Genomic DNA, 23,272 nt, shown 5'->3' with positions numbered 1-23,272 from the left:
TGGGAAGTAGTAAATTTTGATTTAAAATTATTTTATTAGCAGCAGCGTAGTTCAGCGTTCGTAATGCATGGTCTTTATCTCCTGCGTAAGATAAATAAAAAATATTTTTTTTAAATAAAAATCGTCTCGCCCAGAAATCCAAGGGGATATTTACACGTGACCCATAAACAACAAAAATATTAACAAAAGACGTGGCGGATGACTTACGAAAGCCAACTTGATTCCTAGGTTTGGTGTGTTTTTGTTATTTGAATAGTCTTTATGTAACGGGTCTTATGCAAAACCACCGCCCTTTTTCTAAGTTCGGTATAGTTCTCTCAATATCAATTGTGTTGATATTTCAAGTTTGGAATCACGCGGAGCAAAACCTCATTATTGAGATCGGGCCCGCAGTTTTGTCAGAAAATTAGCACGTAAGTAATAGCACGGACTTTGAGATGTACAGTTTAGGACAGACTGGACATATAGCAGAAAGTTGCGGATCAAATGTACGAACAATCTTTCACACGTTGCTTGGTTAAGGACCAACAGAAATGTTTATGTATTGTCAAAATTGACGCAACGCTTATTCAAGGTATAGTTGGAGCACCAATATAGTAAAGGATTATATATTATTATAATTTATTTGATTGTAGTGAATTTAATAGATTAATTAAAATATGTCTGACAAAACAGCAAGTGAATAGAATTCTAGAGTAAAAAAAATGTTTCGTTTTAGTATAAGACAGTTACCTACTCGTAAATAAGAAAAAGGATTTCGCATTTCAATTGAAAGCTATTTTAAATAAATATCATAAATGTGTGCTGTGCTTTGTTAATATATATATATATATATATCAGAAGTCTTAGAAAGTCGATAAAATAGTATTTCTTTCTTATTTGGGGATAGTCCATAAACATTTTTAACAATCTACCTACTTTACACCTGTTTAAAATACTTCAACTATCCTAATAATAATATAATTAACTAAATAAATAAAAGGTTCACATCTTTACAGAATTGAAATTATTTGCTGTAAGACAAATTATAATAGCATTAATAATTTACTTTAGACCATACATATTATACTGTTAAATGGGTCAATAATATTTAAATCTTAGGTGCTTACTGCTTTGCGTGCAAAATTAGCTATATTTTTTATCAGTTTATATTAAGTGTTTACGAGGTGCGAAGCCACATTCAAAGCGGATATATAGTCTTCATCAATGCTTATTATTTATTACTTACTTTATGATTTCGCGAATCGCACTGTCTTACCTGGAACTTTGAAACAAAACATACAAAGGCATCATATCATCCAACAACTGTCGTTTTCAAACATTCGAGCAAACGGTTGTGGGCTAGAAGCTGTTTAAAAATGAAATATAATATTTTACCTGCTCTTTTTGTATTCAGTGTCAAATGTGCAACGTTGGAGAGTATGTATTTACCAATATAATTATATTTAAAGCAGCGAAGGGCATCCGCGAATTTTGACGTTCTGCCCTGCGATTCTGTAACTCACTTTTCGAACTCACACAGCGGTTTTCGCATCGGCGATCGCTCTCAAATCAGTCGTGAAGCAGTCATTTTATGATTTGGCATGCTGAAAAGGTGGGAGCTTGTAGTTTATTGTTTATCAGAATGCCAAATCATAAAATGACTGCTTCACGACTGATTTGAGAGCGACCGCCGATGCGAAAACCGCTGTGTGAGTTCGAAAAGTGAGTTACAGAATCGCAGGGCTGTGCTCGATACTGAGCTGCGTGACTTTGATAAGTACGCAAATTATACTTGCTCATCCTTTCCAGTCCATATTATAATGACATTGTGCTATTAATTCCAAATATCATTTATTTACTATATTTATTCAATAACTTACTTTGTCAAGGTCAAATCAATTATTTTAATTCGGCCTATTTAAAAGGCACTTTTGAAAGTCAAAATTACAATTTAGAAAAAACTATTTGCCCTTCCAAAAGGAAGAATAATGGGCAAGAAACTCCATACTTACCGTTTCAAAATGATAACAATATTTTGTATACCATGATTTGATAATTATATGTGAAGACCATGTTCTTAGAATAAAAAAGACGCATAAAATAGGCGCATGTTGTTATAAAAAACAATGCAGCAGATAACTAAATTATTATGTAGATACATGGTGCTCACAATTATACTAAAACCATCATCACTAAATGACTATTCTTGGCTTCATATTTCTGCATTAGTTTCCTTGTTTCGCCGTTGCAAGACAGTTGTTAGGCCTATAGCATGTTGGTTTATTACAACGGTACGAACAAATGCCTGCTGGTTGTAACAAACAATGATACGAATATTTCTGCCCAGCTACTTTATTTAATAGGGAATCTATAAACATTTGAATATTTATCTCTAGCTACAAAGGAGCCTTCCAACGACGTAAACCAGACAACATCTTATAAGATATCTTTAAGTGAATACCAAGCGACCCCAGTTTCGTTGGATAAGAAACGAGACATGAAATCGTTATGGGTGTATCATCCACCATCGTTGGTAAGCGTTTTATTTATAGTCAACTAGCAGACCGGCCAAGCGTTGCTGTGGCTAAGGTTTTAGTTATATTACGTGGTAGTAACCTATTCAAGGGACACGGTAGGAGAACACCAGTCATGGGGACCACCATGCTTTTTTGGTGGTTATGCCATTAAATTGTAACTTATGTGAAACGGTACTTTCAACACAGCTCCATCTGTTAGAATTGTGACTATCAAATAATATTTTGCAATAAAATAATATTGCGGGTATAAATTGAGATGTAAGCTATCCTATCTTTTAAGTTGGTTCAAACTGCACACGGTGTGCAAATTTGATTGAAATCGGTTCAGTAGCTTAGGAGTCCATAGCGGACAAACAACGTGACACTATATTTATATATATTAAGATTTGTATACGCGTTAAATGTCTTAAAAACTTTCAGGAGATTTGATCTATTTACATATTATATTTACCATGTTATGCACCGGTCGTATCTACATAATCCCGTCATGGAAGTTTTAGATTTATAGAATAGAGAGTGTTCTTGTAATATACTCTGTAAAGACTGGTCAAAGTCTATTGAGCCAGCACCAGGCACGCACCGAAATGTCGTGGAAAACGTTATTATAATTATTCATAAAATTTATAGCAGTCTCAAGGGGAAGACCAAGAGGTCCAAAACGCGATGTTCAAGGCTCCACATTTGCTCACGAGACTCGCAAAGCCGTTCAACTTTGGCATAGATCCATACTTCAGTAAGGTAACTCCAAATTAACCATTTTATGTACAGTGCACCTTACCGATTTTTTATAAATATTTCGCGTTAATTCAAATGTTTAATTGAAAATTTCGGATAATTCTGGTTTAATAAAACTGATTAGTCTATGTTTCATCAGTCTTCTGTGCTTTCCAAAGCGAAATATTATGTTTCTCTGGGAAAAATACAAAGGATTCACTTGACAAGCCTGAAATTTTTTAAATTAACGTATCTATTTATAATACGTAAATTTATTTTTACAGGACTATTTCGCACCATTTGAAAGAAGAAATAGACCTATAACTCTAGTGGCTTTTAGAAGAAATGCTTTGATGCCTCGCAGAAGTGTAAGCTATTTAATTAACAGTGTAATATTACTTATATGAGAGGAGTTCTGATAATTACTAAATAATATTGTCAAATAATGGTAAAAAGTTATATGACTTAATACAGGTCACTTATTTTGGTGTTTTCCAATAAGAAGGTTTGATATAAATTTTCCCGAATTGTTTTTATTTATCAGGTTCGTCAAAGCGAGTCAGCAGAAGTTGCGGAGTTACAGTCACCATTTAATGAAGTCGGCGCTTTGTGGCGGGAAGACCCGGATATATTTAATTTATAAGTTACTAGCAGATCGGCCAAGCGTTGCTGTGGCTAAGGTTTTAGTTATATTACATAGTAGTAACACCAGTTATGGGGACCAACATGCTTTTTTGGTGGTTATGCCATTAAATTGTAGCTTATTTGAAACGTTGGTACTTACAACACAGCGCCATTTGTTAGAATTGTGACTGTCAAAAAATAAACAATTATTTTGCAATAAAATATTATTGCGGGTATAAATTGAGATGTAAGCTATCCTATCTTTTAAGTTAGATCAAACTGCACATGGTGTGCAAATTTGATTGAAATCGGTTTGGTAGTTTGGCAGTCCATAGCGGTCAAACAACGTGACACGTAATTTATATATATTAAGATAGTTGGTATTAAGATAGATAAGCCTAACAGCCCCAAATAAGCAGTAAAATATTGAGTCCATATTTAATTCTTATTCTATGATGATTCCAATTTCAGATAATCTGTAGGACATCGGATTTAAAATGATCTTAAATAAAAGCAAAGGTTTTTTATCTTTAATTACTTTCAAATTTACATCTGACACTGTCTAAAGTTTGTCAAGAATTACTCAAGTTTCATACTATTTTACACAAAGAGTATACTAATATAGGTAGATTTTCAGTTAATGAAGTAATGAATATTAAACCTAACTAGAACAGAATATTTTATTAAAATTAAAGATGCTAATGGAACTGTAATAATGTAAGTAAATCAGCATAAAGTATTTTTGTCATATTTCAATAAATTGTAATTGTCATAAACATACAAAATTTCAGGAAGATTTGAAGAAGATATGCGATATAAGTAGTATAGTTGTCGTTTACTGTTTTAGCGCCTATATCTAACTTATAGCAACGTAGGTTTTTCAACCTTTATTAATACATACCTACTAAATACATACTGCATACATTTAGTGAATTATTTATACGATATAAATTTCCTATTTTGTGACTTTACAACTCGTCTTGGCAAGTCAATATATTTTTTCTTGATAATCATCATCAGTCGTCTTGACCATCGTATTTTAGGTCTAAGAAATGCCTGTTTTTCTCGATGTTTTCCTTCATCATACGACCAAGGAAAAAGAAAAATGCAAACATATAACGAATAATACTCGGAATAACGATCTCAGGGTTGATGTTTGCGCGGCCTCAGACTCTCTCTCTTCAGTCGGTAGCTCTTGTCTGAGAGTCGTGGTGAGCATCTGACGCGGACTATCTGTTTCCACCAGTTCCTGTACAGCGCCTCTCTTATTACAGTGTATAGTTTTGAAGACAATGAGTCTTTCACTTCGGTCCATCTGGTTGGTTGACGGCCACTTAATCTTTTGCCTTCTGTGTTACCAATCACGATCAGTTTCTCCAAGTTCTCAACACCTTTGAGCATTATACAGCCGAAATTTGAGATAATTCAAACTCAAACTCAAAATAGCTTTATTCATATAGGTAAACAAGTACACTTATGAACGTCAAAAAAAAAGTTAAATTAATTGTAAATTTAGTTCAGTTCGCAAGTCAAGGGCGTAGAGCGGGCAAGAAGAACTGGCAGGAAACTTTACGCCACTCTTTTTAATCGCTAAGTTTTGAGCAAATCATTCTCAAGGATTAGGATCATTTAAGTATTCGTCAAATTTATAAAAAGCTTTATTGATTAATTTACGTTTAACGAGGGCTTTGAATTTATTTAGTGTTAATTCTCTAATTTCGCTTGGGAGTTTGTTGTAAAAACGAATTCTTTGTCGGCATATCGTAGATTTACTAATTATTGTTATATATACCTAAAGCACGGTGCAGCTTGAAGAGTCTTGTTAGTGTCTTGGAACCACGGGATGGTAAAATTATTTTATTGGATATATATTGGATTGGACGTATGGCTTTTAGACCTTACTCCGACATTACACTTGCGAAATCATTGCATTTACCCGTAGAACGCAATTTTAACATTAAAATTAAGTACATAAGACGGCATCCTGCATACATCCTATTAAAGTACTGTTGTTATTCAGATTCCTTTCGCACTGAATAACCCCGATGGAGTTTGAAATATAATTCATTTGTGTCAAGAAACAATTACATCAATCTCATGTTACTTGATGAGCTAAATTGCTGATAGGAACCAAACCGCAACCACAGGTACCCTTATAAAGATATGCTATGTATGAATGACCTTTATCTGTCGCAGTATGAGGAGCGGGTGGTGAGGTGACGAGTGAGCCACCTGCGTACACACGTGGTCCACCAAAACACATGTTAAGGCGTCCGAAAACACGACAGTTTTAGAAAAACTTTTAGTCGTAGTGCCGACATCAGCTGACTGCTGTTTGTTTTAAAATTAAAAAGTCCTTACGCTTTGTTGCCTTTTCACCAGATTTCTAAACTGTACTGAATGTTTGCCTGTAAAAGTCGTTACATAAAGTCCCTCTCCGACTCTTAACGGTAATCTAATGTTACAATGTTATGGTAATTAAGCGATAACAATATCATTAACTGACCTTGTGTTTAGCTGTTCATATCGATTGAATGGAAATAGCTAGATTTCATGACTTACGACCATTTCATAAAATTGTTGTGAAGTGATAAATTTTACTATCCAGCTACGACATATAATGTTATTTTGTCTGCGGTCACTCTCATCAAGCAGATTAATGATATATTATATTATTTAGCACATTTTCTGTACGGCAGTTTCAACAAATTCGGTCGCGAAACTCCCTGCGTTGGGTAAATGTACGTTATTTGTGGGTGGATTGTATAGAGAAAGATGTAGGCGTAGAAAAAATGTTGTTGGTAGAAATGAGTTTCACGATGCTTGATCGGAGGGAATTCATACAGGTATGAAAATTACGAAATTGATATACTAATGCTAATAAATGCAATTGTTACTTATACTAATCTGACACCAAAAAGAGTTGAGCCATGAATTTACCTTCCGATTCAATTTACATTCATTTGAAGGTGACAAAGTGTTTAGAATAAAGTGCGCGTTGTTGTTGCGGAACTTAGGCTCACCCAAACTGCTACCAATAGCAATGCCGCTTTATCATTTTATATCACAGAAATGTTTTCAACACACAAATCTTCAACACAAGCTTATATTATATTTATGAAAGGACTAACAGTTAAACTGCATAGTTAACAGTTAATTACAATTTTTAATTTAAATAATGTAATTAGTTTTTATATTGTTCGTCCTTCAATTCTTTTATCGTGGTGGTTTTTAAGGTAGGAGTAACAAAATAGTATTATATCTACTAGTTTATTCATTTATGTGGTTTAAAGTAACGAAAGACTAACCAAAAGTAGTTTAGATGTAAATTTGTTACTAATTAATGAACTTTTCTATTCTAACCTATTCAAGTAAGTCACATTTATTTTATTTATTACAGCTAACAAACATATAATAACAAATGATTACACGTAAAAGATAGCCACAGATGCATAATATTTACCTACAAAAAGGTTCAAACCGAACAACCATATTCGAAAATACATAAACATAGACATATCGTTGATTACAAACCAAAACACACACACATAAACACACAAAATAACAATAATCAAAGAGAAAAAATTAAATAAAAAAGATATTATGAGAGATATATAATTTTTTTCCTTTTCCCATTCGGTTCGTCTCAAGAATGTAATGCGTGTGTGCTGTGGCTATAATTGGCCCTGGCTCAGAATTATGCTGAGGAGCAGAATGTTCCACAGCGCTGGTCATTCTGCCAGAGACCACATAAGCTAGTTACTTCTTACATATGTATAATATAGCACTTTCATACAGTTGACATCATGAAAATGTTCACTGACTCGTCTTACAAAACCAAGCTGCTTTGTCTGATGAATAGGCGTTGTCACGTATTGTGTCAATATTGTTCATATTGTCTTTATATTTTCTCCTCCGATGCCTGTTAACATACTATAATAAGAAATTATTCTTCTTCTTTTTTATTGACAGTAAAGTAGTTTTTTGCCCACTTACAAAAATATAGTATAAGTAATACTACAGAAATATACACTACATATCCATATACATATCTTATATGCTACGTGTTTAAGTTTGCGGGTACTTTAAACAGTAAAATCCGTGCCGTCCGCGTAAGTACCCGCAGTCCATAAGCAAGGGATATGTACAACTATTTTATATTTTCAGAAACAGTATTTGTAGCAAAGACCGTGAAAACGTACCCATTACTACCAATACACATTCTAAATAAAACAGAAAATAATAATAACTTGATCGTATTTATAATTATACATATAACACATATACAAGTATAACTAATAATATTAAGAATAGTCTTAATTTTTATATTATTTGATATAAGCAAGTTACTATTTCCTAGTTGATCTTGTCAAATGGCGATTTAGATAAAAACATCCAACATATTAATTTGCTATCGAATTGAAATATGAACTGTCAATGTTGTTTGTATCATTGAAGTAAGATCGCCGTGATAAATGTAATGTTAACTACATACTCGAGCCTTTTGACTTTTTTTAGTAGGTACTCGCGTACCATGTACCACGTACACACTTATTGATGCCAATGTTCACTTAGAAATATTAATTAGCGACTAGCACTTTTAATAGGACCCTTCATTAGGATTTGACTGACGCCACAAAAGGGAATTGGTAATAAATTGACGTCAATAAAAAAATTATACGACACCGAGGCCATATGCAGAAGAGTACACACACAGTAGTTAATCCAATGTACATATTATAGAAATAATAGGTAAGATGTGTAGAACATACTATATATTTATATGTTCTATATATCTTAAAGACATCACCGGAAGGCTAAAGGAACAATGATTTTTGAAGATAACACAGTATTCTTTAGTTATGTAAATCAGATACATATCACAATGTGCTTGATAAATATCTGTTTCCCAGACGTTTATATTTTAAAATAAGATTTAAGAAAATTTCAATTGTGTTCTTCACAATGTAAACTTTGACTTGGAAAATCGCTGTTTCCAAAAATATTTGGAACTTAAAAATATAATAATCATTGCGCAGTTTCCTTCAAAAAACAAAAATCTCAGTACGGGTAGAATTTAATTGATCAAATTTAAATAAGAAAAAATTTAAATAAATAAAAAAATACGATTTAGTTCTAATAAATGTCTTTGTGAAAAAATTTGGTTTATGTATTAGTGGAACAAACATTCATTTGAAATTTCTGCATTAGTTACAATAGTAGATTTTGAAAGCCGAAACTAATTATTACCGAAAATATTGTTTTCCGGGAATCAAACCCAGAAGGTACGGAGTTACCCACGTGAGTTAACTGTTATACTAGTATATCACTGAGATACACATGGGTAGTATATCAGTGACTCAAAAACACATCACTTATACACGTTTAAAATATGAATTTTAAAAAAGTAAGATTTGTAAAACCTGTTGGACCGACCTCAAAAATGTTCACCATTAGAATGATTCATTAAATACCTAGGCCAATTCCAACACGTGAAAAAACGTACAGCAATGCGAAGCCGAGACTGGCCGTTAGTATCATAAAGTTAAATATAGATAATTTAAGAAATATTAATCTAATGTAAAAGAAATTATTTTATTACACATTAAAAGAAGAAATTAATTTCGTTTCGTATACCATTTTTTTTTAACAACATGACTGTTGACATGTGTAAAACGTCATATTTTAATTATCGCTAATCAAGGCATTGTTTACTGTTGACAGGTAAGTGCAGGGCTGATGAAGGTTGCGTCGGCGTCGTTTACGACGGATCGCCTCGGCCACGCCGGTAAAATAAACGTTCAGTCAGACCGCCGTCGCCATTAAATGAAATCGTATCTGTAACAGTTCGCCGACATGAGTAGTGGTCGCCGAAAACTGTCTTTCCTTGGCTTCGCGCCGCAGGTGAGTTCATATATTTTGATTTTACGAAGTGCTTCAAAAAACAAAGACGTATTTTAATACCCTCATTAAAATTGTAATATAACTCGTATCAACTATAAAAAAATGTATATTACAAACGTTTCATTTTAATTTATTATTTGGTATATAATTTAAAAACACTCGTGTGTATATTCCGATTCTTCAGATATTTCTATAAAGTAAAATTAAATTAACGCATTAAAAAGTTATTATTTAATTTTTTAAATAATTTTAAAGAAACTACTTGTTATGATTAATTTATTTTAACAAATATTTAAATATTTTTTAAACATTCGTGATAAAGCTAATTTGTTTAAATTAATTATAAAATTTTCAGAAATAAATCGTTGTAATATAATAAAACTATATTTAACATGTCCTTATTCGACAGGAAGCCTCTAGGCTGTTATTCTGAATTAAAAATCAAGACAAGTGACAAACATTTTCCTTTAGCGATTAGTAATTTGCAAGTATTAGTGCGGTTTTTGTTTATCCTCGATAACGTGTTGACATGCATAATGTAATAAAAAACCTATGTTAAGGTGAGCATATTTTAGCCAATGAGCCTCTGCTTTGTCCCTGAAACTGACTTGATTTGTATTCCGAATTTCAATGTGTAAAGGAAGTATCATTTGCAATAATACATATTTATGGAATTAATTATTATACAATTTGTTACTAAACTAATGTAATTGTGGTACAATTTTTTATTAATATCACTCGATTTTAATATACGGTAATAAGGACAAATTGAAATGTGACAAATATATTTAGAAGTTTACCCTTAAAATAATCAAATTGAAGCACAGTTTCCGATTTATGATGCCGGTACTGGGTAATAAATTTATGTTTAGTTTCTCGTGTTATAAGTGAATTACACAATCCCGGCATAGATATTTGTGCATTTTTTGGTCTATTTTCACGATTTTTAAGCAACTTAATTAAATATTTTTCCCCGGGCATCGAGGTCCAGTCGAATCAAACGATTTGGTAACTGTGCCATCCTGTCTAATTTCTCCTTCCAGTTGAAATTATGTATATATATCCTAATTGTGTTACCTTAATTTTTATAAAATACGATATTTCTAAAAACCATTGTTTACCAGAGGATCAAAAACCAAACGCGTAAAACCTGAACCAGTGAACTAAAGAGGGCAATGGTCCGTGGCCATTAATGAGACTGAATATAATATTAAGAATTCAAATAGTACATTCAAATCGTCCATAATCGTATCTACATCTCTTACATTTCCCAGCCTGTGCTTAGAAAGAGAGAGAGGCTTACCTAGAAACTTCTAGTTCCAATCCCATTCATAAAAGCCTAGACTATTTAAATAATGTTTTGTCACATGATCTCAAAACGTTACGACAGTGACAAGCACAATACGGTTAGGTTAGGTTTCATTTAATTCATTCCATTCACTTTTACATTATCGAGTCCAGCTCAGAAGCATCACAGAGCGCTGACTTCTCGGACAGACTTTTCGACGATTTGTGGTGTGACATGGTGTCTACTCCCTCCCCCTCCCCCCTCCCAACGTTACCCGTCACGGCATGGCAGATAACGTTTCTTTCACTGTATGATAATATTTATCAAAATATGTGTATTTCAAAAATTTAACTCTAATCGTTTGAGCTTTATCCTCCGACAAATTTGCTGGCGATTTGAAAATAAATAACATCGTTCTTCACTTGTTTTCTTATTTAATTCCTCATAAATTTCCCTTTTAGTAGGATTTTGAATTTCGAGGAGCTCATTAATGGGCATTACGCTATTTATAGAATAAGCCAAAATCGTTGTGATAAACAACACGGAGAAATCATTAAATTTATTTTCATCTAGATGAAGGAAAAATATGTTTGCTTTGCAATTTAATAATTAAAATCATATTACGGCCTTAATAATGTTTTGATAAGCAATACTTTTTATTGATTTTTACACTAATATTATAAAGAGGAAAGATTTGATTGTTTGTTGGTTTGCATGGCTCCAAACTACTGAACCGATTAAAAAATGTTCTCACCGTAACAGTCCTACGTGGTACTTGATGAGCAAAGGCTAATGAATATTTTCGAAAAGTTATGTATCAATATAAAAACTTTGATACTGAAACCCAAGGTATGAAAAATATCTAATAAACACCCTGTAAAGCGGTAGCTTAGGAAGCAAAACAACAGAGCAAAGTGAATACTACAATTTTATAGAAGACTCAATTTTAAAAAAACTTTAGGAACTACTACCACGCATCTGTCATAGGATTTTTACAAACGGGAATGTGACGGTAGGAACCCGGGATCTTCATAGCATTGAACACTAGACTGAACAGTGTTACGGAGGTAGTTGTGTAAGTACCTAATCAAAGGCAATTGTTTATAAATAGCTCTTATTGAAACAATAGCCGATGTATTGATACTATTTATAGAAACTATAGTGAATCTATTGCTTCTTTGGACAAATTCTCGGTATATTCAATAGCTCAAACTTGATTCCAAAAAAAACATGATCAATTTGGGAAATACAATAGATAAATAAATTTTTAAAGCTTTTGTTTACCACCTATTCAATTAATTGTCATTACAAAATAATGCCTTTAAATTCGGTAAGCATAAATATAAAATAAATTCTTTCTTGTTATTGGCTGGACTATTGTATGTTATGACCACTTTATAACGAACTTTATGATAGTAGTTTTTGTCTAATATTTTCGTAATTAATCTTATTTTCTACAACCACCTAAAAACAACTTTAATTGTAAAGCTCCGTCTTCGAGTTCAGTTAAAAATATATTAGCATTATAATATTTCAACGGTAAAAATACTTAATATTTTTTAATTAAAATTTTTGTAAACTATGTAATGAAAAAGTAATTGCTTTTCCTTTAAAATCAATGTATATAATATGTCTCTCAGGTCGTGACTTATATCTAAGGTCGTCAAGTATAGCTACTTCGCAGTGCCCGTGGCCGTGACTGTTTTGTGTTCACTTTTGAATACTGGTTACGGCCTGATTTTCGTTTTACATATTTTGTTATATATAAAAATAGATTTTGTTTTAATGATCGCCATTTTTCGCATGTATCGATATTTTTCCTAATTAAGGCTTCTAATAGGAGTTTTGAGTGCTTCTCTATGCTTTGGGTAGACAAGTTTGTTTTTTTTTTCGGAATTTGGTTCTTAGATACGGTTTTCTCACGAAGGTTTCAGTAACAGTACGAACAAGTGTTGAAAGCGCATATAGAATAAGTCCATCCGTGCATATCCACAATTCGAACACACGACTTTAGAGTTTATAATTGTATGTTAGAGCATTAATAATGCTAAACCATATAACATATGAATACTAATTTTACATTGTTTAAGATGTGTATGTGTTAAGGTGGTAAAGTATGTTTACTAGTTTAAGACTTTTTCTAGTATTAGGTGGGAATTAGAATTATCGACACACAGTCAATATTTCAATTTTTACTAAGACTATGTAATATTTTTATTACTATAAAAATTAGCGATTTGGATCGTTTGTATACAGAATTTATACAAAAGATATTTTATAACAATTCAATTTAAAAAAAAGTGATATACCCTGTCCCGGCACCCAAGGGCGGGGGTCATGACCCCCATGACCGTGACACGCCAATGTGTGTTAATCTAATATATAAAATTCTCGTGTCACAATGTTCGTTCCCATCCGAAACGGCTCAACCGATTCTTATGAAATTCTGTATGGTTATTCAGTAAGTCTGAGAATCGGACAACATCTATTTTTCATCCCGCTAAATTTTAAGGGTGGTCCGGTCCCACCCCAAAATTTTTATTTTTTACATAAAACTTTTTGTTTTTATTTTTTATGATACAGCATACAAAAATACATATAACCCCTATTTTTACTATAGTAGATAGTTATTTTTATTAAACTAAAAAATGTTTCCTAGAAATAATTTTCATGGCAAAACAACGTTTACCGGATCAGCTAGTACGTTTATATTTACGTATGCGCCCTTTGAGATAACTCTGTCCCTTTGGTTAGGCAAGGTATGTTTTATGTATAGCCGCTAGTTTCCTTTAAGATTTTACTCATGACCTTACTGCGTTCATGACTAGTTATGTAAACCATCAACGAATGATGTAAAAAATTCTATTTATTTTAAGCTTAGGATTGATTTACAATTTGGCAACTATTGGAGACGTCAACATATTTTTTAGTGGAAAACCTGTTTGTGTGTTGAGCACAGTACATATATAATATCTGCGGTGGTTTTAAATGAGAAATTTTATAGGTTTAGAATTTTGAACCAGATTGATAATGAGACCCAAAAGGTCTATAATATCTATTATAGTATATTATAGACCGTTTGGGTCTCATTATATGTATATTGACGGCCTTCCCTGAAGTGGCAAGCAAACGCCATCATCTCCACTTGCTAATGTCCTGATATACCCCTGTCTCTTCTACTTTCATGACATTCAACATGCATTCTTGTTTGTTATGGGTACTTAAGATCAGTCCCTTTTCTAGTATATTTATATATAATAATATTCTATATGACAACGATTATAATGTAGTTTTTTTATTGAATTAGAGTTTTTAAAGAAAATTTGAGAATTGAGTGAGTAGTGTAGTCTTGCTTCTAGGTTGTGGTCAAATAGTAAATGTAATTTAGATCTTCCATTTTTTTTAATATTGACGTTCATAAGTTTAGATATGATAAAATAAATTTTAATTCTGATTGATTTATACTTCAATTGTCAAAATGACCGTGCAGAATTAAATTAATATTAATTAATTAATATAATAATATTTTAGCGATAAAGGGTAGATGTTTCGTATTCGAAAAGAGGGCTTTAAGATTATACAATTCGAAGTAGCTTATATAATAAGATATCAGATTATATATCTACTTTTAAAGCTTTAAAACATTTCGTTTGTCTTTAACAATTTATTTATTAAGATAAATTTGATTAAAGTGAAACCTGTTGAAAGTTTCGGAAGTGTTGTAAATAATTGTCAACAAAATAAGTTTATAATTTGGGGCTTAGTTAATTAGGGCTTGCAGATTATAATTGGATTTAGGGATTCCTACAAAATCATTTTTATAATATACGAAAATAAATTAGATGTACTTTCTTATAAACGTCATTAGTTCATATTGTGTTCTTTAGACATCATCGTCATCATATATAAATAGTTTATAGGTACGTCAAATTTAACGTTGCAACGTTTAGTTAAATTAAATTAATTGCAAGAACCTTTAGACACGAATAGCCCTTACTTGCTGAAGCAGGAAAACAGATTTTTTTGCGTGCGTAGTACTATAATGCATGAAAATAAAGAAATGAAAATCGAATCGCCAATAGAGAAATTTGATAAGTATAAATAAGTAAATATTCCACTCGCTTATTAATAAAACACCGACTTGAATTTGTAAAATAATTTATGCTTTTTATCATTGAAGGCAAAAGTACTAAACCCACTTACCTGCAGTAATAAAAGTAATCCGTACGGTACTTTTTGCGTGTGTTTGACACACTTGACACACTGGTCAAACAACATTTGTTCGAATTCTTATCATAATCCTCAACTGTTTAATTTAATGACAGATTTGTTCTTATGTGATGCGCTTATCTTATTTGACGTCTGATATTTTAGTAAGAGAATTTGTCTAGATTTTTTTTTATATTTTCTCCGTTAGGACTTGATAATGAAAACCAAAATCAAATTGTATAAATTGTTGAAATAAATTTTTTTGCTAAACAATAATTTACGCTTAAACCGGATTCTATATACATAATAGCAAGCATCAAGGGGACGATAGGTTTATTAAAGTTCTTCTGACTGTAGTTCTACATCCCTGCATTTATTATATAATTTGGATAAAGAGCTCAAAATAGTATATCGTAAAGATAACTATCTCTAGGCCTCTTGAATACAACGTGTGTATTCGTCGAAATACAATAAATTTTTGATTTAAAAAACGTGATTCAGTTAGATTTCAGTTTCTGTCGTGAGTGCGTACTTTGCACATTTTTGTCATTCTTATTGAATGTTTTGAGTTACGTGCTTGTACGTAAGTGTGAATCATCGTAAATATTTAACAGAATATAAGCCTTAAATTACTATTAGATGTTTTGTCACCCACTTGTCATGTTTAAATTAAGCGTAAGGAGCCTTAAATAGTTAAAATAATGTTGCTTTACCTAATGAACGCTTCGCCTGCTCTGCTGTTGTTGACTATTTCGCCTGCAAACAATTACGGCTTTTGTATTGACTGTCAAAATTTTAATGCGAAACGTTCTTAAAAACCCTTGCAATCCTGGCTCTTTCTCCCACTTTCTTCTTATGTCCGGTAAATGACAAAAATACACGTATGAGACCTCATGTATGTGAGACAATAAGTATTATATATTTAATTTTACGTTACGTTAAAATGTATTGAACTAAAAACATTTCTTTGGAGCCGATTATCTACTGCGTCTGGCGTGATAATAGTTCAATTTCATGCTCATATAAATAACAAGGTCTTTTTGTAAATGTTTGAAGAAATTGTTATTTGCATATTACTGGTTGCAAACTGTAACTTTTAAATATTATAAGTTCATAGAGGAGAAGCTATTGGGAGACACTTGGAGATTTAATTGGCTGGTTATGGTGCTATATAACGCTTGGAAGTCAGAATGAATAACGTGATTATTGCCGACTCATTTATGTTAGAAAATGTTTTGCAATTCTCTGCCTTATCAATGGATTAGTTGCAGGCACTTGTAGACTGCGAAAGCCACTTGTTGTTAGCTTGTTGCTTGTGCAGGCTTTACTATTTACTTAGAATATTATTTTCATAATACTCAAGCGGAGATATATTTATTTTTGAATGTCACTTTCCAAATTATAGCTTCCATGCGAAGCGTTTTGTGTTTGCTAGCCATAAAGTTAGTACAATATATGAATACATGAAAAAAAAATATTTTATTCCATTATGAAAGAAAGTATTATTATTGGTTATAAACATAGTGTTTATAATTTTACAAACATGTACACGAAAAATTACAATAATACATCGTTTAAATATAAGACTTATAATATGAATATTAATAATTAACCATAGTAATAACTACTTCATGGTAATCAATAATGTCACACATACATCTTCATTTGTGTTAAAACTTCTTAACAAAATCTATAAAATTTGTTACAATGAAAGACAACCGTTTTAATTGACACGTTTTTATGAGTTTGACATTCAAATGTACAACTACGTTTTTATGTAGAGTAAATATCAGTTATGGAAATACAATATTTGCTGTAGGCAAATTCACTCTGTGCAGTTTACCCCAGGCTAAATGCTGCATTTTAAATTTTTGCCGAATTGCATAAAATCTCGCTTACAATGTTTTACCGAAAACGCAGATATGTATTTAACAATTTCAACTGGTTCTATTTACGTTCAGCTAATTTGTAAAATACATATTAAATATTGTTACAGTTTATATCGGCAAATAGTGGCCTGGCTCCGAAAACAGCACGGTCCATTCTGAATAATATTATATTTGTTCAATAAAAAGTCTTTAAAGCGGTGTATTGATATGAAATTGTATCATTTTATTATTTATTATATTATTAAGTTACGAAACCCGTAATGGAGTTGGGAAAGTACATTTCTGAGTCCCATCCATTGATATCTTAAAGATAGGGAAGGGAATCATTGTGATCCTGTGTACCAATCAGCTCATGTTTTGGCCAGAAATCGAACCTACGACTATATAGGTGCGTTATCTTTATTTGACCTGTCTATATTGCCTGCCATAAAATTAAATTGTAAGCCTAGATGAGAATGTAAAACAAAATACAATACATTAGTACGTTTCGATTGATTGTGACTTGGTAAAAGGAACGATGGATCGTGTACGCGTCATCAGTTTTTCGTTTCCATAATAACATAAAAGCTAGCTATGTTTGAATTAGGACGTTATATTTTTTAGAGCGGATATGATGTGACTTTAGCCAATCGTACAATTCAATTCTTCAGACCAATAATAAAAGTATCTGTATTGGTACGAGATTTGTTGATAATAAAGACATTACTAGATCTTCTGATTAGAGAGTGTAAAGGCTCACGTAGAATGGATTGGCGATTTACGAACAAGATAGTTTTAGAAAGAAATGCTATTGAAAGGTTTAATTTGTATTATTTTTATTTGTTACTTGCCTTTCTCGATGTCTTGCCTCAGGCTTGAGGCCAAACATTAAGATCAAAATAATAATGTTGCTACAAAAATCCATTCAAGTGTATTTTATGGATTAAGAAAGAAGATTTATATCACTAACCAAAAGTTGTAAAGAAAGTCTAAATCTAATTCTTAAAAGCTTTAACTTTTTATGTCCTTTCAAGAATATAACCGATTTTTAAATTCACTAAAGCGTATTAAATACAACACTCTTTATTTGTATTGAATGAACTAGTATTATGGCCGACTGTAATTATTATTAATTAGTTTATTTATATATAAGGGGTTGAAGTTCGTATGTGGTTAGCCTCATTCGAAACTTCAGAGTTTGGAAGTCAGATATCTTATTTCTATGGCCAGAGGTTTCTATACCAGTTCTCTAAAGGATTCAAAAATGGTTTTAGAGTATAAAAGTTCTTAATACATATAACATATTTTTCACTAACAAGAGTTTAATCATTATATCATTAAATCGTTAACCTCTTCGATTTATTAAAAGTCACGCTTTCGATGAACTCTTATAAACTAAAGCTCTTTTGATGAGACTTATTTCTTCAAACGTCCCTTTGATTTCCACTCAATCAGATCTAAGTCTACGATTTCAATGCTCTCATGTAAGCTGCACTTATAAGAACTCCTGTACAGGCTTTCTACGAACATAAGTTATAACGAATTTTAATATCGAGTTTATTAGCAAAAATGTATATAATTTTTTCATCAAATTCTTTTAATTAATCTGTGGACTTATCAAAGCACAGTACGCGCGTTGACGCAAATCGAACTATATAATTCATGCCTTGAATAAATCAAAGAGCACTATTAACAAGTATGTTGCTTTATTAATTTCAATTGTCTTGTATTGTCAGTACATAATTGCGATCATGCCAATTTTCGAATTGCGTTCAGCGGTATAATAATATCTAATTCCAAAAGGCCTTTTGATGGCTAAGTCGAAGCATGTGCGAGAATAAAAGAGATGTCTAAGAAAGCTTAAGGAAAAAATTATGTGACTCGTAGAGGTTTTTTTTTTACTATTGTATAAACCATTTTCTATTCGTGATACGATGGTAATGGTTAAGAAATCCAACGCTGGGTCAGCATGTACGAGTATATAACAATCGGAACGTAATTAGGTCTGTCGGAAGCAATAAAGTGGTTCAGTTGGTTTTCAATGAGCGACACTGAAGGATAACGAGCTTTTAATATAATTATCATAGTATATAGTTCATCGTAATATATTAATGGAATTATTATGTATGTAATACATAAGACAAAATTCGATCGCTTGTTTGTAGCCTGCGCCCGGAGCGAGATATAAAACAAAAGACGAAATGTGGCTCGGTTGTGATTTGACAGGTGGACGTAACACCACCGTGTGACTGCACAATCGTTTCATCTTTTATTTATCATCGGATAAACATGCAAACAACTAAATTGGGTTCTCTTTTTAATTATGGTAACTAAGCATTAGAGCATTTCAAGTCTTATCCGTTACTTGCGTAATTCTAGCTGTCAGCAGGGATATTTGCGAACCGATACGACTTAGAAGCCTGAACTTAAGGGTAATCACACTTTACACCACACTAGTTGTAAATTTAATAGGTACATTTTTTTACATAAAACCAGTAAACACAGACGCAAACAGATTGTTAACATTATCCAGAGTCATATATAGTCAGAAATAAAAATGACCCGAGTATAGATCCCTTGGGTACGCCCATTGATACTTCTGATACCGTAGAAGTGACTCTGTTGTCAAACAATTTTTGGAACCTTCCCTTTAAGTGTGACGGGCTCACACTCAGGAAGCTTTGTCTTCAACAGCTTTCCGACTTTCATGATAGGTATAAAATAAAGTCTTATAGCTCTAGGTTTATTTCAACACCATCATGTGAATCAGCTTTAAACTAAATAATTACTATTATGCTTATAGTATTTTTTTTTAAATGCCATAGGAGGCAAACGGGCTGAAGGTTATTATTGCAAAAACGATAGATCTATAAAAAATATATGTAAGCTTATAAGATCAATATCTAATCTAAAATTAACAAAAATATATAACCCCAGAGATCTTTAGAATACTAAAGATATTTAAGACGCATTATCACATGGAAATTTTTCTCTAATAATGAGAGCACAGCAGTGGGTGAGGAGTTAAAAGCCTTGGTTGTTGTCAGGAGAACATTAGTGAAAAACTCTTAAAATCAGCTACTGCAAGGGCTGATTTAATTACTTTTAATTAATAGTCAGTGTCTATGTTTTTGTCCGTTCCCTCTTTTATTATTTTCTAAATAGGTTTTTTATTATGCCTTAGCAATACGCTATATTTCAATAAAACCAGAGCTGCAACAACGAAAAATTACTAAAACAACCACATAAATTGAATAATTTTATAAAATTAACAATAATTAATATTGGTACAGTGATATAACACAAAATTCAGTTTTTTTTATTTTTATACCTAAGGTTCTTGTAAATGTTGATGGACTTTCTAAAGTAATGTAATATTTTAATATATACAAATAGTAAGTTACAATTATAATCATCAACGTATAGCCACGAGTGCATTACACATATGTATGTTTCTAATACTAATTTGCATTTAACTTAGCACTGGATACGTCAACTTATATAAATAATGTAATAAAATTGCATTTATATCCGTTAAAGCCTGAAGTGACGCCCTTTCTGAAAAAATCTTACGGGGAACTGATTGCAGAAATACTTAGTTAATATGAACTTATTGATGACGAATTGCCCACGACACTGGGAATACTAGTGTGGGCTAATGCACTTTCTTTCTACCTTAATATTTACGAGAACGCTTATTTAATGTAATTTATACTAATGTATTTTACTAAATGTATTTAAAGTTCATTCTCTAGTGTCATTGTCTTCAAAGAGTTGTCTTATAAACCTATAAATATTGTACACTACACTTATAGTATATACTATATATGTATGCTAAAAAGATTGGTCCTTTTGAGTCGTCGCACTAGACCCATTGTGTCGAGGAGCTGGGCGGCCTCAACATTCACATGGTATAAAGCCTCCGTTGGTAATAAAAAAGACTGTTTATGATAGAAATATAATATAATGTGTAACTTAAGAATGATAAGTACCTCCTTATAAAACTTGATCTTTGCCTACGTGTTTACAGTCGTGGTACGTCATAGGGCCTGGTGCGACGCCATCTTGTCTAGGGAAGCAAGGCGGGTTTTACACATTTTGGCGGGTACTTCAAATTATCAATGTTTAAATATTTTTAAGCCAATACTAAAAAAATACAATTTGTATAGGTTCCATAGTCGTTTATAAATATCCGGAAGTAGTTTTTAAAATCTTGTCCAATAGCCTCTTGTCACAAACAACAAGATATGAAAGATCAAAATAATGTTCTTCAGGCCTACTCGGCAGTTCCTTACAAAAACACAAAAATCATTTCTCAACATTAAGGATATATTAATAAATTTTATTCTTTCTACGTAAAACCACTCACTTCATTTATTTATTAAAAAATATAAATTATTGCCCTTGTACAATGCAGGTGCAGGTATATGTACCTTAATTCACTTTAAGTGCGTTTAATAGAACTATTCAATAACCTTTGAAAGTAGAGCAAATGCATTAGATATAAACTCATATGTCTAGACCACCTTCAACGAGATTCTAAGAGTCTTTTAGGTATAAATAGGATTGGTAAGCTTTTAGAAATTACTTATTACTACTATTTCATACTGGTATAACAGACGACCACAACTGAGCGTTTCTTAAGGCAGTTTTTGCCACGCACCACTACTTTGTGTAACCAGCTGCCCACTGAATTATTTCCGAACCAATGCGACTTAGTGTCCTTCAAGATAAGAGCGAAGCCTGGCAACGCACTTGCAAGCCTTCTGGCAATGTGGATGTCTATGGGCGGCGGTATCACTTAACATCAGGTCACCGCCCATGCAAAGAGAATCACAATTTTAATTAAATTTTTCATACATAAGTAAAAATATTAACAATTATTATTTACAATGAATGTAGTACAGCCTCCATTAAAATAATCATAAATATGGTCTCTTTTACGGAATCTTCGTCTAGGTTATTTCTTAAGTTTGCGCTATTTTGCCCCTATAATAAGAAAAACTCTTTTTTTACGTAGATTTTAAATTACTTGATATTCTATTCACAGAGTTCTGGGTACAATAATTTTACAAAATTGTTTGATAAATGGATGCCGAACTGTTTACCTATATCTTTTTATGTATGTGAATTTGCTATGTAAGAGTACCTTATTATGTTTTCGGTTTTAAGCATATATTTCCCGGTTCGGCCCACGTATGTTATTACTACAAAGGTTTTATATTTTAGCTGAAATTTCTTTTTCAGTTATGCGGAATCTTTATTGATTTTCCTTATATTTCACTTATATCACTGTATCAAAAACCAAATTACCCTTGTGCTGGCCATTTGTGTATTCCATTTCCTCAACAATATCATTTCTAATACTTACTAGTATCTAAGTTATTTCCCTATTTTTTATATAGGTACTTTTCGCCATTGCCTTGCAAATCGAAGTCATCTACATAATGACAAATATTATTAATAAATATAATTAAATACGAGCTATGAAAACATATTATGACGTCCAATGCCGTTGACAATGTCACAATTAATTTAGTTATTAGCGACTTAAGTAGAAACCTAACGTTGGTGCAAACCGATGTACAAAAAAATACCTAAATTAAGTTACATATCAAATCAGGATATTCTAATTAGTGCAATTGGCGGGAAATGTTTTGTCCTTATCCTTCGAGACTTTAGAACAAAGAAAAATCATATTTTATAATATAACAATATAATTGAATCATTATATATCATAGCTGAATTTGTGTTATATTATTTTTACTAACATTCAATTATATATAAATTAATGGTCATGGTAATTTTATTTATAATATTTACTTCATTACACGAGCCGTTAAATTGTTCGAAAGAAAAATCAATTGTTGCACAGCCGTGCTCAGAAAGCACGACCTTAGGGTTGAGAGTCACGTGCCAAGCCACTAGGCCAACACCGCTCTATCAATCAGTTTAATTGGTACAAACAAAATCGAATTTTAAAATTTATTTTAGCGCAACCCGTAACCCGAAAAACCCCAACAGTTGTCTGTTTTGTTTAGTTTTTAGGTACGTTGAAATCTTCTGAGGCTAATTTTGTTTCAACTGAAGTTGAACCAGTTAGCTACTACGCAATAGCGCTAATTATCGGTTATATTAAGCAAGGG

At 32.0% G+C, this 23,272-nt stretch overlaps 2 protein-coding genes across 6 annotated transcripts in view; both read left to right on the top strand.

Annotated features, from left to right (window-relative positions):
• Window positions 1–1,326: 1,326 nt before the first annotated feature.
• Window positions 1,327–3,939, top strand: LOC125062795. The gene is made up of 5 exons (XM_047668957.1): window positions 1,327–1,419; window positions 2,379–2,515; window positions 3,147–3,257; window positions 3,518–3,601; window positions 3,778–3,939. The coding sequence occupies exons 1-5, from the start codon at window positions 1,359–1,361 to the stop codon at window positions 3,874–3,876; spliced, it is 492 nt and encodes a 163-aa protein (XP_047524913.1). The 5' UTR covers window positions 1,327–1,358; the 3' UTR covers window positions 3,877–3,939.
• Window positions 3,940–6,560: 2,621 nt separating this feature from the next.
• The window catches only part of LOC125062602 (anion exchange protein 2), a 40,791-nt gene continuing 24,079 nt past the window's right edge, over window positions 6,561–23,272 (top strand). For 2 of the 5 annotated variants that reach the window (XM_047668635.1, XM_047668633.1), the window contains exon 1: window positions 6,562–6,703. In XM_047668635.1, the coding sequence (XP_047524591.1) occupies window positions 6,650–6,703 (54 nt within the window). In that variant the 5' untranslated portion in view covers window positions 6,562–6,649. Of the gene's footprint in view, window positions 6,704–9,606; window positions 9,762–23,272 lie in introns of those variants that run through there. The other 3 variants (XM_047668634.1, XM_047668632.1, XM_047668631.1) reach the window with 2 other exon arrangements.

This window comes from Pieris napi, chromosome Z (genome assembly GCF_905475465.1).
Source record: "Pieris napi chromosome Z, ilPieNapi1.2, whole genome shotgun sequence".
NCBI classification, from domain to species: Eukaryota; Metazoa; Arthropoda; class Insecta; order Lepidoptera; family Pieridae; genus Pieris; species Pieris napi.
Note: the sequence above shows the minus strand (reverse complement) of the source record. Positions and strands in the feature narration are given on the sequence as shown.

Coding starts and splice junctions, on each gene's coding strand:
- LOC125062795 (XM_047668957.1), top strand. CDS start 1,359: ATGAAATATAATATTTTACCTGCTCTTTTTGTATTCAGTGTCAAATGT. Junction 1,420..2,378: donor CAAATGTGCAACGTTGGAGA/GTATGTATTTAC, acceptor ATTTATCTCTAG/CTACAAAGGAGCCTTCCAAC. Junction 3,258..3,517: donor TAGATCCATACTTCAGTAAG/GTAACTCCAAAT, acceptor TTATTTTTACAG/GACTATTTCGCACCATTTGA.